The 14,335-nt window shown below is 41.2% G+C and overlaps 1 protein-coding gene across 3 annotated transcripts in view; it reads right to left on the minus strand.

Annotated features, from left to right (window-relative positions):
- Nucleotides 1-6,584: 6,584 nt before the first annotated feature.
- brd4 (bromodomain containing 4) overlaps nt 6,585-14,335 on the minus strand; it is a 34,747-nt gene continuing 26,996 nt past the window's right edge. For 2 of the 3 annotated variants that reach the window (XM_085271529.1, XM_085271527.1), the window contains exons 4-19: nt 14,198-14,333; nt 13,480-13,820; nt 12,971-13,351; nt 12,755-12,883; nt 12,152-12,382; nt 11,844-12,067; nt 11,136-11,458; nt 10,880-10,975; nt 10,358-10,759; nt 9,321-10,109; nt 9,105-9,211; nt 8,856-9,006; nt 8,625-8,755; nt 8,301-8,506; nt 7,334-7,610; nt 6,585-7,211 (exon numbers count right to left, since the gene is read on the minus strand). In XM_085271529.1, the coding sequence (XP_085127655.1) occupies nt 7,143-7,211; nt 7,334-7,610; nt 8,301-8,506; nt 8,625-8,755; nt 8,856-9,006; nt 9,105-9,211; nt 9,321-10,109; nt 10,358-10,759; nt 10,880-10,975; nt 11,136-11,458; nt 11,844-12,067; nt 12,152-12,382; nt 12,755-12,883; nt 12,971-13,351; nt 13,480-13,820; nt 14,198-14,333 (3,993 nt within the window). In that variant the 3' untranslated portion in view covers nt 6,585-7,142. The remainder of the gene's footprint in view (nt 7,212-7,333; nt 7,611-8,300; nt 8,507-8,624; nt 8,756-8,855; nt 9,007-9,104; nt 9,212-9,320; nt 10,110-10,357; nt 10,760-10,879; nt 10,976-11,135; nt 11,459-11,843; nt 12,068-12,151; nt 12,383-12,754; nt 12,884-12,970; nt 13,352-13,479; nt 13,821-14,197; nt 14,334-14,335) is intronic. The other variant, XM_085271528.1, reaches the window with a different exon arrangement.

Below are 14,335 nucleotides of genomic sequence, written 5' to 3' on the forward strand. Positions count from 1 at the left end.
TAAGGCTAAACATGAACTAAATTTGAAATAGCTTTGGGACCTGCTGGAGGAGTTTTATCAGTGAGGAATACAAAAGAAAATGCACTTCGAATTAGAAACAGTAATGCAGAAGAAACACACGCAGATCCCCCCCTCATCTTTCTGAGTTCAAATTCTTAATTTGGACTGACTATAGAAAGACATTTACACTGAGGGAAAAATCACTATAGTGATAACAACAGAATTTTAATAACGTGGACTAAATTACCAGAGTACTGCACATTTGTTGAGAGTATTTGTATTTAATGGTTATTTAATTTTTGCAGTATTAGAACAGTGTGAATGTTGAATCGCGAAGGTTTATTGCCCTCCAGTGGCCGCGATCACGCATTGCAGTCGGAGTGATTTTTCCTGTACTCCACACAATGTTGCTCCAGGTCAAGAAATGAAAGTGACTCATCACTGTTGTAAATTCTAATAGCTTTGGGACTTAAAATCATTAGGAAGAAAAAAAAAGGCTGGAAAACAGTGACTATCTGATATAAATCTAACGTTTAAAACAGTGCAAAACTAGTATCAAAGATGCAGATTTGCGTAAGTGGGTGGCTTTGTGCTATCCCGTGAGTTAACAGATGTGTGGGAAGTTTGTTTTCTGATAAAAAAATATATATATATATTTCTAAGACACGTTTGATATATGTTAAAAATGTTTATAAACAGTCTTTTCATTGTTTAAATCTAACCATGTTACATATACAGACTGATGATACTGAAAATAACACCAGCAAATCAACGATGCTGCTCTTTAAATCACCAAAACCAGATTTCTGACAGCATTTCTCTCCCACGACCTAATGTTTTCACCAAGTTGCAAAAAAGTATGACATTTCTGATACAGCCATAAACACACACTGCCCTAAAAATACAAAATTCTCGGTCACATTGAGTTATAGCTTTTGATCACACCAATGATACTATGTGGAGAGAGATGCAACTAAATATCAAGGCATGTATACACCTTTGAGCACCCTGAAACTCTGTGGAAGGTTAATCTTTAGATGCATGAATGGCTGGACCCTGCACGTTTCCATCACTGGGTCAAAAATGTCTAGAATCAGTGTGTTTTTGTTTTCATTTGGTGTCATTTTTGGTTAAGAAGAATCATTTGTATTATATGTTGGTCTACACAAGAATCAATCATTGTTTTAATTTTGTATTTTTCACTATTTTTACATTTTTAAAACATTTTGTAAATTGGGACAAAAAGAGACAAACCAACAGCATCCACTTGTGTGTGTGTGTCACTGTCCATACAGTTTCTCTCTCTTTTCACTTGTGAGACACTGTCTGTTTCTGACTGTAATTACTTCACACAGGTACATGGCATTTGGTTAGTCCTGTCTGCTTTTTTCCTGTGGCTGAGTTGTGGCTTTTGTCACCCCACAACTTACCATTTCGCTGATCAGGGTTTGCAGTTGGGTGCAACCTTACAGTCGACTTCTCATGTTTGTTGTGACAAGCTCTTTTGAGAGCGCAGTGAGGAAGACCTATCTTGCATTGGTGATACCATTCTTGAATTCAGGGTGCTGACCCATGAAAAAGGTGTAAGCATTCAGGCTGGTGATGTCCAGTTGTACCACAGCACCATGGGCAGCCTCTATTGTGACATTTGCAAGTGTAGATGCCAACATATTTGGTCTATGGGGTCTACACCTCCTTTGGCCTTGTTGTAGAATGTGATCAGTTCTGTTTATTTCTTTCTGGTATTTTTATCCACCATTGATATTAATCATCACAACAACCTTTCCTTTCTTTCTGATATAGCTGACCACAGTAAGGTGGACACTGAAGCCAAACTCTGTGCTGTAAACCTCCCTGAACCTAGAAGCCTGGCAAAATGGCATGATATCAAAAACATGTTTTTTGAGGAATAGCTGGAACATGAAGTGATAGAAAGTTTTCATTAAGAAAACAGCCTGACTGGTTGATTTTATGCATCTTATGCACCTTATGCACATCAGAGTTAAGAGAGCATCTCACATAGCAGAAAACAGATGATCAGGAGGAGGAAAATGCAATGCTGTGGAAGACTAAGCATGAGATGTATCAACAGCAGATAAGACGAGGTGGTTGACATAAAGAGGGGGTATAGCAATGCCGACAGGACCCAGGTTGCAAGCCGTGCAAACCCTATGGAACATAATTGAAGCAGGTTGATAATACCACCGGTTGGACTTCAATCAGCTGCTGCAAGGCACAGTGGTCTCTTTTCTATTGACTACAAGAAAAGGGCAGTTGCAATACATGTGATAATCCCAATACCAAGAGCTGAACGAACAGCTGAAAGAAATGTGGAAAGCGACGTCCAAGTCAGATCCTGTGATAAATCCCGAGATCTGTATAGATGAGTGTAATAAGATACTCTTGATCTGTAATAAATACACAGTAAATTTCCTGTTCTAGTTGTGTAGAGTAATATTAATAAGTAAGTAAAGCTATTTATTAAATGAATGATACACCAGTAATAAATACATGCTATCTCACTTAATATCTGAAACAGCAAACACGGTGGTAGAAGTTTATTTCTGTTATTGACAGAGGTGATCAAATAGCATTACTTAATATTTGGTCCCTCTTGCGGTCATTTGTGGAACTACACTACATTAAAAAAGCATACTGTGGCGTATTTCGTTCATTAACCTCTGAAGGCTGTAACGTGACCATAATTATTTTAATTTTCTATCTTTATACTTTTAAGTATTGTAATAAAAGAATAATAATAACAGTAAACCAATGTGTTGTGTGAGGTGAGTTTTTCAGTCGCAAGTAGAGCTCTGTATTGCTTGATTTGGATGGGAAAACGGCAGCTCTGCTACAGTAAACTGGTCAACTGTTACTATTTCATGTAATAATCGCACTGACAATTTAAAGCACAGCGATGTATAGACTGAAACGAAGGGTAATATTTACTTAATTTTAAATGTACTACTTTATTTTGAAATTAATTAGCGGAAGTGATGGCACGTTTCCCTTTTATAATGTGACCGCAAGAGGAGAGTTTTCACTTAGCCCAAACTGGAAATCACTGATGATAATTTTATACAGAAGTGTGACACTATTTTTGATTGATTTAGAAGTAACAAATATAACTTGATAAATAACAGTTAAATTGATACAACTAATAATTAGCCAAAAAAAATTTTTACCTTACGTTTTTACTGTTATTTTTTTTTAAACACGTCAGTTTGTTTGCTACAGTTATTTTGAAATTACGTACAGGAAATATACGTTTTAAATTGTTATTTGCGGCAACTTGACGCAACTTGTGCAGTAGTTCCGCATTTTGACCGCAAGAGGGCAGTAAACGTTCACTTTAGTAAAGGACTATTTATTAACCCAAAGAAAAACAAACTGTTATTAGCTGCGCGTGTGAGCAACGTCCATTAATGTAGCTGGATATATCTTCGGGAATCTGTGTTTTAAATTAATATTGTATAATAACTAATAAAGTCACGGGGTCACAATCTTGTGCACTTCTATTGTAGTGCCTGTCCAAAGCATGCATAAATGAGAGGGCTAAAAGAGAATGCCCAAAGGTACTCAGCAATATAAATAAATATAACCTGATAAGTTAAAAATCACATTTAATTTAGGCGCTTTCATATGCTTAATATCAGTATGCTTAATACTTTTTCATTAAATTAGGTTCAGAAATGTTAGTCCCTTATAAGTTTGTATTGACGGCGAAAAGACGTGTTGAAATGTAGTTCCCGCCTTTGACCGCCAGAGGGCAGTGAACTTTATTATTATTATTATTATTATAGATATTGACCTTTCCTATCTTGACTAACCTAAAAGCAGTTATAACGGCGCATGTGGGCCAAGCCCGCAGTTAATTATTTGTAATGCCCCTCTAGTAAACATCTGACGTGACCTTATTAACTTCAGTCTTTATTAACAATTCTTATACACGTATTCAATCTGACTTGTTACACAATGCGCTCGCTCTAAATTTTCCAATGTGACCACCAGAGGGCGTTTGGCATTGTGCCCAGTTTGATGTCAAGTCAGACATAATACAATAACATCACTTCCGACAAGTACCTTCAAAATAAGACATCCTAAATTTCTATATTTTCCTACTTGACAACATTGAAATAATACATTATCAGTCTGAAGAATGTATTATTACAGCAAGAACCGTAAGAAAACCGCTTAGCCAATGTTTTCTGACTGATTAGCTGTGCCCCATGTACAAAGTGCTAATCTTGACTTTGATACGTGCTTTCTGCAGGTATGTTACAAAAGCTGTCTCTTTGACTTTTGACTTTTTGTTCATACCTGTGAAGTATGATGCAGAACTCAATATAAAAATGCAATTTTTTAAATTTCATAAATACAGGAGATTGCATTGTTTTTTAAACTGGGGCTTTCTTGAGACTAAATAAGCAGAGCCCCATGCTCATTTAGTCTGTGTTTAGGGAAAATTAAAGCAACACATTTGTCATTCTTCATAGTAATCCCAACTATCTGCTCCCAGTTGAGACTGTGCTGCACACAAGCTCCATTAGATTTCAAACAGAAAGAGACTGGAAAGGGAAAATCTTTGTTTATTTTTTTATTTTCTATAAAAAAAAAAAATTTAAAAAAAAGAGAGAGATGAGTTTATTTAATGATCATAACAGACTTAATCAGAGACCTCGATAGACCACTCACATACGATAATCGAGGAAAATGTCTGAACAAAACCCCCAAAACAGAACAAATGTAACACAAAATAAGATACCTGAATAAAGCAAACTCTGGGCTGAGCTGCAGGTCAGCACATTCTCCGTAAAACTCATGGCACGTTATGTCCAACAGTTATTATGACAAGGGAAAAAAAGGCTAAAAAGGAATGACATTTTGTTTTTTACCCTTTCAAAACCAATCTAATAATAAAATTATATAGTTATATATCGTGGACTTCATAGAAATTAAAAGATGTGACTCAAGCACAGAAACGAGTTCTCCTGAAGTACTCACCCATCTTTTTATTCTCCTCATTAACAGACTGCTTATCTACATCGGGAAACAGACCTCCCGCACCACACACTGAGAAAAGAATGAAAACACACACACACACACACACACACACACACTCATACAGCCATCCAAATTTACAATCACACTCACAGACCAGACTCAAACGCTAGTGTGGTGACACTGAAACATATCTATCTAAAATGTGCTGATTGAACAAACTGAGAAAGTAGTTGTCAGGTGTGTACACTCATAGAAGTCCAGCTAAAACTAACTTTAAAACCCGAATATTGGTAACGGGTAAAGTATAAAACGCTGTCTTTTCCTTTTTTATTACTTTTTTCTTTTTTCCCTTTCTTTCTTTTTTTCTTGTTGTGTGTTTTTTGTTTTGTTTGTTTTTTATACACAAACTCCTTCAAAAAAAAATCTCCCACCCCACTTAAATATTACACCGCCCACTGCTGACTCGCCCCTTTCTAAACCCGGTCAAAGTGTAATATAAGCCAACGAGAACTGCAATACAATACAGGCACTGGAGAAAAAACACCATAAGAGACAAGTAGAGAGGACGAGATGTGTTCGGATTTCAGTCAATCCCCGCTCAAACAAATGTCTCCAAGAACATAATTAGAAGAGTCACATCCACAATTTTATCAAACAAGAACAAAGATAGAAATCAAAACTGTTTTTTCAGCATTTTCCGTTTCTTGACTTGTGTACCGGTAACTGTTTCTTTTTAGTTTATACCGTCGACACTGTGCCCTCGGTGAACTAGAAGACGATTCGATGTGAAAAATCTAACAGGGTGCTCTCTCCAGTCTACTACTTTACTAACCTGATTGAAGTAACAGCTACAGAAAGATGTTTGTCTAATTCCCCTGATAGTCCCAGCTTCATCAGAGGGAACAAAAGGGGGCTTGACTGACCCAGTAGTTACTGTTGTGAACCGGCCACTCAGAAAAACTTCTCCAACAGTGTATCTAAAAGTGTAATGCAAACGATGGTGCGACATTTGTAGTGAAAACTCAGAACTAAAGCTTAGAAACGACCAGACTCTCTCCCTCTTCTGCTACCGATTTCCTACTGTAGCTTTAAATTAAAAAATAAAAGGCAAGATGGAAAAAACTTGACTGACTCTGTCTTTGATAAATACTTGCTGAAACTATGATAATGCATATATTGAGGGTATTTTTTTTTAAGTTTTTTTTTTTTTTTTTAACTAGCTACCAAATGTTTTAGGACAAGTAATTTAGCATAAAAGATATCAGGGGTTGTTTGGCATAGAAGTAGCTGGCGGAGTGTGTTGGTGAGAAGATTCAAACAGGAAGGAAAAAAGAAAGAAAAGAGATTCAAAATAAACAGTTATTGTAGTATAAGAAAATACTTCTTTACAGTAGATACTAGATAATGAAAAAAGGTCTGCACTGCTCCTCGCCTCGTCTGCAAATGTTTGTTTGTCCGTTTGTGCAGGCCACAGAAGATAATGGTCAGTTTAGGAAAAAGAGGTGTAAGGCAAACTGTACCTTCTCTGCTGAGAAATATACATGATTTACAGTATGGAAGTAGCACCCCCCCCCCCCCCCCCCGGAAAAAAAAAAAACCCCAAAACAAAACAAAAATGTAATCTTTTCACTTACAAGAAACAAAACAGAACACATAAAGATCAGTCTTCTTCACCAACTCAGACATCTGGCAGTTCTCTCAGTGTCTCTGCAGTCTGTCTGAACGTTATCAGTGGGATGTCTTCACGCTTGTGGTTACCGTTGTACCCACAGACACACACGCACACACTGTAAAAACCAAGTGTGAAAAAGGCAGCGCTGCCATCAGGGGTCCGCTTTTTTCCTGTTACGCGATATCAGCCAGGTAATGCTAAATATCCAGGAAAACGACATCCAAAACTAAGCGACTCGTCCCCGTGTGATGTTTGTGTGTTCAGTCCACGTGGGCAAACCAAGCTGTGACCGCCCGTCCAGTGTTTGTACTCAGTCTCAACAGGGCCCGTCACATATACGTACAGTCCGTGTCCCTCTCTGCTGCATGATCTCCACATTCTTACTTTAGAGGAGGTTTACATCTTTTTTCTCCCTTTCTTTCTTTTTTCTTTCTTTTTTGCAGTTTTGTTTCAGTTGCTCTTCTTCTCAAAACAGGTTCTCCTCAAAGATAGCCATTAAGTCACTTTGGAAATTCATGTCAATAGTCGCTGCCATCTGTAGAGAGAGAAGAGAACAGCCATTATTGTTTATGTTCAAACAGTTCACTACCTTTTGTTTTACATAGCTCAAGACCCCCACAGATCCCAGAAGGGTTAAACCTAGAAAAATCATCTCACCGCTTCCCGCCTCCTTCTCTCTTGCTCTCGGAGGCGGGCCCTCTCTCTCTCTTGGTCTAACTGGTTCTGTGTGGTGAGCTGAGGCGGTGTGGGAGGTTGAGGAGGCTGCTGAATGGCGGGAGGCTGGGACTCCTGCTGCACCGACTGCTGCTGCTGCTGTTGCTGCTGCTGATGTTGTTGTTGTGACGGGGCTTGAATGTGTGGCTGCTCAAGACGTCTGCGAGGCTCATCGTGCATCCTTCTGCTTTGCTCCATGACCTCCTCTTCATCCCGACCTCTGGAAAGCAGAGCAACAGCCATCAGTCAAACGCTCAGCATGTTGCTGAAGGGGGTTCATGGCTGCATAAGCGATGTCCTCACATATACATGTGGTGCCCTGCTGGACACTTAAAGCCCACAAAAACAGGATCATCACAAAGATTACTACAAAAATGTATTTATTTTTAAAAAGAGGGTGTTAGGACCCTTATTATTTACTGGACTATTCCTAATTCATGAGCAGTTCAACATCTACAATAGATGAAAAATTAAAAGCTCGTTCAGTGGCCTCTTGCATGAAAAACATCAGACAGAAGTGGAGGGTCGACAGGCTCATGATTAATGATATTCCATGATAACCTTGTCAGATCTGATCATTTTTAAATCAATTTCCTCTGCTACTGTGCCCTTTCAGTACACTTTAATCTCTGTGGCTGGTGCAGTCACAGAATATGACCACAAGAGGGCATACGATATCTTTAAATCCAGGAATTCACACTGTGTATTAAACATCAAGCAGCTCAAACAGATATTTGCAGTCATTCAAATTCATTGAATGACTGCACATTGCTATACACAGTTAACTATAATATACTTTATATTATTCTGTCATGACTTTTTCAAGCAGATATACAATAAATACGGGACACGAATCTCCTCAATCACTGCTGCTTTTTGCCCCTTTTGTATTTGTTACTGACGATCTCACCGTAGTTTGTCTTGCTCTCTGCGTAGCCTGTCTTTTTCTGCCTGCTCAGCTTGGGCCTTCAGGGCCTTCTCCCTCTCCTCTTTCTCCCGAGCAGCACGACGGAATTGTTCAAAACTGTCACTCGAGGATTTCACTGCCGATAAGGGCGTAGACGTGGATTTTTGTGCCAAACTGGCCCACGAGCCCATATTCTTCAGTTTCACATCCTGAGGAACAGACACAGAGAGATCAAATCAAAAATTCTGGTAGGTGGAATCCTTTTGGGCTACAATCAGATGTATATAGAGGTATGAGTTACTTTTATAAACTGACTCTTGCACCCACCTGTACCTTTTTGGGGGCAGAAGGAGCCTTGGACTCCTGCTTGAACTTCTCCTTATCTTGCAAAGAGGTGGGTGGCCCACTGGGCTCAGCGGAGCGGATAACAGGTCGCGAGCCTTCCATGGACTTCACATCTGCTCAACACAAGAAGAATCAATATCCTGCACAGTTTCTTAATTCTTAATTTCATTTTGGGGGGAAAACATTAAGGAGAAGTAGTTAGGGAGCTCTTACTCTGTTGGCTGTGGCTTGGTTGACAAGGCTTGCTCTCAGGATGTTTATGATGATCTGGTCTCATTGCAGGATTAAATGGCTCCCCTCTCATCACTGGTGATGGAGGAAGTTTCTCCTCTTTTAACACACCTTGGGTCCCAGGGGCCCTTTGCTGCATGGCAATCAAATTGAATCAAAGTCAGACCTTATTCGAGCCTCGAACTCTGCCTCAGTTAAAAACAGTTGCCAACCTGACAGAAATGTTCTCACCTTTTTAGGCTGCATGTTGTGAGGTGGAGACTGGTGCGACACAGGTGGATACTGGGGAAGTTGGGGAGAATTCATCATGAGAGGGGATGGGTTGTCTCTCATATGACCTGTAAACAGTAGAAAGGGAAATAAGATGTCTGCAAACATGATTCATTTGGGAAAAAAAAAAAAATCCAGGTAACAAAATATATTTCTGTCCTATTTCATTCGACCAACCTGTGTTATAAGGGTCAGGCTTGGTCGGGCGAGGGGAGGGCTGCTCTTGCTGCTGCTGCTGGATAATCTGTTGTGTTTTATTGGTGGGCATGGACGCTTTGTGTTGTGTTCCCTGGGACTGAGGAGGGAGTATGGGACAATGTTGGTAGTTCACTTGCTGCTGTTGTGGTTGCTGTTGTTGCTGCTGAGTATGTTGCATGTGGCGGGCCTGGTGTAAGGGCATCTGTTGGGACAGCGTCTGATGTGACGGGGCTGACTGAGCCTGGGACTGAACAGGGTGCTGGGCAGGAGCCAAGGTAGTCTGAGACGAAAGCTGAGATTGTGTCTGAACAGACTGCAGGAGTGAAGTCTGTACTGGTTGTTGCTGCTGCTGACGAGCCTGCTGGGTCTGACGCGGTTGCTGAAACTGCGGTAGGAATAACTGGTTAATTGGCGTTGTAGACACTGGCTCTTCATCATCCTCCAGCAGCATCTGGGGTGGCTGAGAAGACAACAAGCCTTGGGGTGTGAGTGTTGGGGGGGATATAGGCCGCTGGTGCAGAGGCTGAGTAGAGTGAAGAATCTGTGAGGGGAGTTGGTGCTGTTGTGGCAGTGGTGGTGGTGCTGTTGGCTGGGGCTGAGGCAGAGGCTGAGGCTGGAGCTGCTGCAGAGGTGGCTGTTGCTGCAGAGGTGGCTGCTGCTGTTGCTGCGGCTGCTGAGGTGGCGCTGGTTGCTGAGGGGGTTTGGGATGAAGAGGGGCTGCCTTGTGACTGGGCCGAGAAGGCTGCTGAGGCATGGAACTGTGTAAGGCTAAGGGTAGAAGACGCAAAACTTTATTAGCGTGAATTTGTTGGCAAAAATACAATTTTTAGTATATGTGCTCTATTAGAACATAGGTTTAATAGGAAAAAAGTGAACTAGTGGTCATTTTGTAACCTGCATTACAACTGTAGGATTCCGTAGAGGAGAAATGCAGTTGTAGCTTCAAAAGCAATAGCAACCTAGGTAGTTATCAGGACTAGAGTCATCAAACAATTGGCCTCTGCATAAAACCTTACCTGGAGATGGGAGGACGGAATGCTGGTTGAGGAAAGGATGTGTCTCAGGGGACACTGGCCCAGCAGAATGAGTGTTGAGGTGAGAAGGTGCAGGTGACGAGGATGCGTTGCCTGTGTGGTGGGACATGTGCATGATGGGCTGACCAAAAGGTGGCAGGGAGTCAAAGCTCGTCTCCAGTAACTGAGAAGACTCGAGAGGAGCAACAGAGGGCGCCATGAAGCCTGCAGGAGATGGCTGGTGGTGGTGATGGTGCTGCTGTTGCTTCATCTGACTGCTGGACTGAAGGCCTGCAGCTTGAGACTGATGTGTAGCCTGAGCGGGTAGAGTCTGAATATGAGAATGTGTCTTCCCCTTCCCCTCCTTTACAGCATGGTTCTTCTTTTTCGGCTGTTTTATCGTTCCTGGGAAAATAAACATGTACAAACATAAACATTTCATACTTTTCTCTTTTTTTTTTGGGGGGGGGGGGGGGGGGGGGGGGGATTATGTAAATCTGAATGCTCATATCTGGAGTAACTCACCTGGCACCTCCACTTCACTGTCTGAGCTGGAGCCACTGCTGTCTGAAGAAGATCCGGTCTTTTTAGAGGTAGCCATGGGCTCCATAGTCTTATCAACTACAAAACAATGCACATGTTCATACATTTCCTGATTTCATAGTGATGGTAAATGGCAGAATTCTGAATGTTTTCTGTCAAGACTAAGTATTTTTTTTTTAAAATAGATTTGGAGTTGGTTCCGATGTTTGTTTTTACTATAATTCATACACTGGCTTACCTGAAACCCTTTTCTTCTTGCGGAGGCAGGAAGACACATATCTCTCTAGTTCACGCAGAGTGGAAGGCTTTAGCGTCTCAAAGTCAATCTCAATCTCATCAGGGTTTGAATTTTTGAGTGAGGGCTCTCTGGACTGGATAATGTGTACTACACGGCCAAGCTTGTCACCAGGAAGCTTGTTGATGTCCAGGCTTAGCTGCCTCTTCTCCTCATAGGTCATAGGTTTGCACTTTTCCCCTGTAACTGATGACAGAGTGGCTCCCAGGTCATCTTCCAGACTAGGAACAGGCTGCAAGCTGGCAGGTTTCATCGTCTCCTTTTTGCTACAGAGGCAAAACACAAAAATTTACCAATGCTGACTAAGCTCTAGTAAATCAGTCACCTTTTCGAAATGGTAAAAACAGAAAATACATACCTACAGCTAATCAGTTACAGCTGGAGACTAAAACTCTTAACATGAATAAAACTGTCCACTCAAAGTTACCTAATAAGCTGGATTACAACAATCAACAATTAAGACTCATAATTTATAAGAAGATAAACTATGTAATAAATGTCATAGGATAACCAAGCCTCTTGGCATTTATTGAAAACATAACAATAAGCTGTATATAAAATGAAGAAAGGGTAATTAACAGATTGTGAAATGTCAGGCTGACTGCTTTATAAAGGTTTTGTTCAAGCTTTAGGAGACCGCTTAATACCCACCTGGGTTTCTTCTTGGGAACAATCTCTTTGTTGTTATTGTTACTGGTCTTAATCTTCTTAGACGGCTGCGAAAGAGGTGTAGCATCCTGGATCTCATCGACAGGCATGCTTCCTTTCCTTTTATGCTTATCCTTTTTCTTCTCTTTCTTTTCCTTTTCTTTTCTCTTTGGTTTGCTGGCTTGTGGTTGGGAGAGGGCAGCCAGCTGCTCGTGGACAGCCTTCAACTGCATACAGAAATTAGATCAGTTGTCAACAAAAGTTTTCAGGGTGTGGACAACAACTCAACTGAATTTTCTTAGACAACCGACCTGTTCCTGTAACTCTGCCAACCTCTGGGCTCTTTCCTCTTCAGAGTCATCAGTGGAAGACTCAGACTCAGAGGATGAGTCACTGGAGCTGTCCGAAGATGAGGCGACGTGGGCCAGAGGAGGCTGAGGCTTAACAGGGGCAGGGTGATGAAGTGCAGGAGCTGGGGCAGAAACTAAAGGCTTGCTCTCTGGTTCATCTGGCATCTTGGCAAAGCGCATTTCAAAGACATCCTACAAATGAAAAGAAGCAAGCATACTATCAAAATTGGTGTTTTACACACACATACATTAGTTGGGCAGGATACTAACATATTAATGACTTCTGCTCCCTGTTCAACTGCAGCATGTGAGACTTGATGATTTATTGCAGTGTTATTTTTTATTTGCTTTTTTTTTTTTTTGCAGAGGAGCCCTGTATAAACTAGCAAATAAATCAAATAATTCCAAAACAAAAAATTAAATTCAGTAGAATGCAATCAGAGATCAGAACGGCAGCAAAACAGCCTCCCCTTATATTGGATACTTTAAGGCTAGTAAAACTCTACATAGATCAACTTTTTGCCTTGAATCTTTTTTAAAAATGTAACAATAGCATGTACGTACCTGTAGTTTGCGAGCCATGGCTACCACCTCATGGTCTGGAGGATTATATTTGTAGCAGTTGGAAAACATTAATCGCACATCAGCAGCAAACTCCTGGGGATCCCGGTATTGCCTGTTCTCCAGCTTGGCCTATTAAATACATCAAGGGTATTAATTACTTGCCATCAAAAAATGCCCCCTGTTTAGTTTCTCTGAAAATATGTGTTTTCTGCACACCTTAATGGTGCTGAGGTCCATTGGATGTTTGATGATATCATGATAATCATGTAGTCCCAGTGCATCCACATCAACTGGTTTGTAGAATGGCCAGGCATAAGCAGCATGTTTCTTGGACAGCATCTCTCTAACCAGACTGGCGCAATACCCCAGCTGGTCCTGTGGTTTGGGGCTATGACCTCCACTCGGTCCGCTTAGTCCCATCCCCAAGCCTATGTGATGCTGAGAGTCTGGAGCGTCCTTTTTAATCTTCGTAGGCCGTGCGCTCTCTCGCCTGGGTAGTGTCTTCCCAGACTTAGATTCTGCTGGCGATGACTCACTCAGCTGGTCATTTGCAGTAGGCGTTGTAGTGTCTGCTTTCCTTTTTTGGCTCTTTCTTGGCTGGATAGCAGTAAAACAAGAAAGGGAATTAAGCAGTTATTATATCTTATCTACATATGTCTGATCCAAGCATGGTCAAAGATGAGTCTTCATGCCCAAACATTCATCCATTTGTCAAGTACACTCACTTTGGTCATGGTCATGGAGGTCTGCAGCATGGGGGCAGTGCTCTGGATTGTTGCTGGGGGAAGAGAGGTCTGGGAAGGGGGAGGCACAGAAGTCATTACAGGAACTTGAGGTGGGCAGTCTGACTGACCCAGGGAGAATGGCGCTCCGAGCTGTGGTGCATGGCTGGATAACGCTGGGGGCACATGGCCTGCCAGGGCCTGCATCAAAGGCTGGGGAGGTAGTGAAGGCGGACCCTGCACTGGTCCTCGAGTTTGGAGCCCTGTTGGGAGGGCTGATAGGCCACGTGTTTGAGGAGTTGTTGACAAAGGATCCATAATGGCCCCGGGTTTCAAGTTTAGACCTGGATGTGAAAGAACAAAATGGTTGTTTTCTCATGAAAGTTTTAGATTAAAAACTCTTCTTGCATATAGAATCAGAAACAAATATCAGAGTTTTGCACACTCTCTCTGGTCTTTATAATAATGTAGACCAAAGAAATGCCTATCCATGTGCACACCGAAATGTGCAGCCACACTGAAGTCAAATAGGGGTAACATGATTACTCAGAGGAAAGAAAAATGTTGATTCATTGAGTGCCTTTTTAAAAGGTGCATTTTCTCAATCCTTTAATATAACTCAACTGAAATAAATAAATAAAGAACCCTAAATATACAATCTTAAAGAGGAAAAACTAGGAATACATGCTAACTGGTAGAAATTAATTTTAGAGACCCATACCTCCCTCTCTCCGGCCTCGGCCACGTCCCTTTCCTGTCATGACAACAATCTCAGTTTCTTCCTGTGGCATTTCTGAGACTTTCTGGAGGAAAACCTTCTCTAGAGCCTCAGCCATTAACACTATATCATCGCCAGGCT

This window comes from Mchenga conophoros, linkage group LG4, assembly GCF_057382185.1.
Source record: "Mchenga conophoros isolate Kocher_MC1m ecotype Shallow Benthic linkage group LG4, M_conophoros_male_GT1.1, whole genome shotgun sequence".
Lineage (NCBI taxonomy): Eukaryota > Metazoa > Chordata > Actinopteri > Cichliformes > Cichlidae > Mchenga > Mchenga conophoros.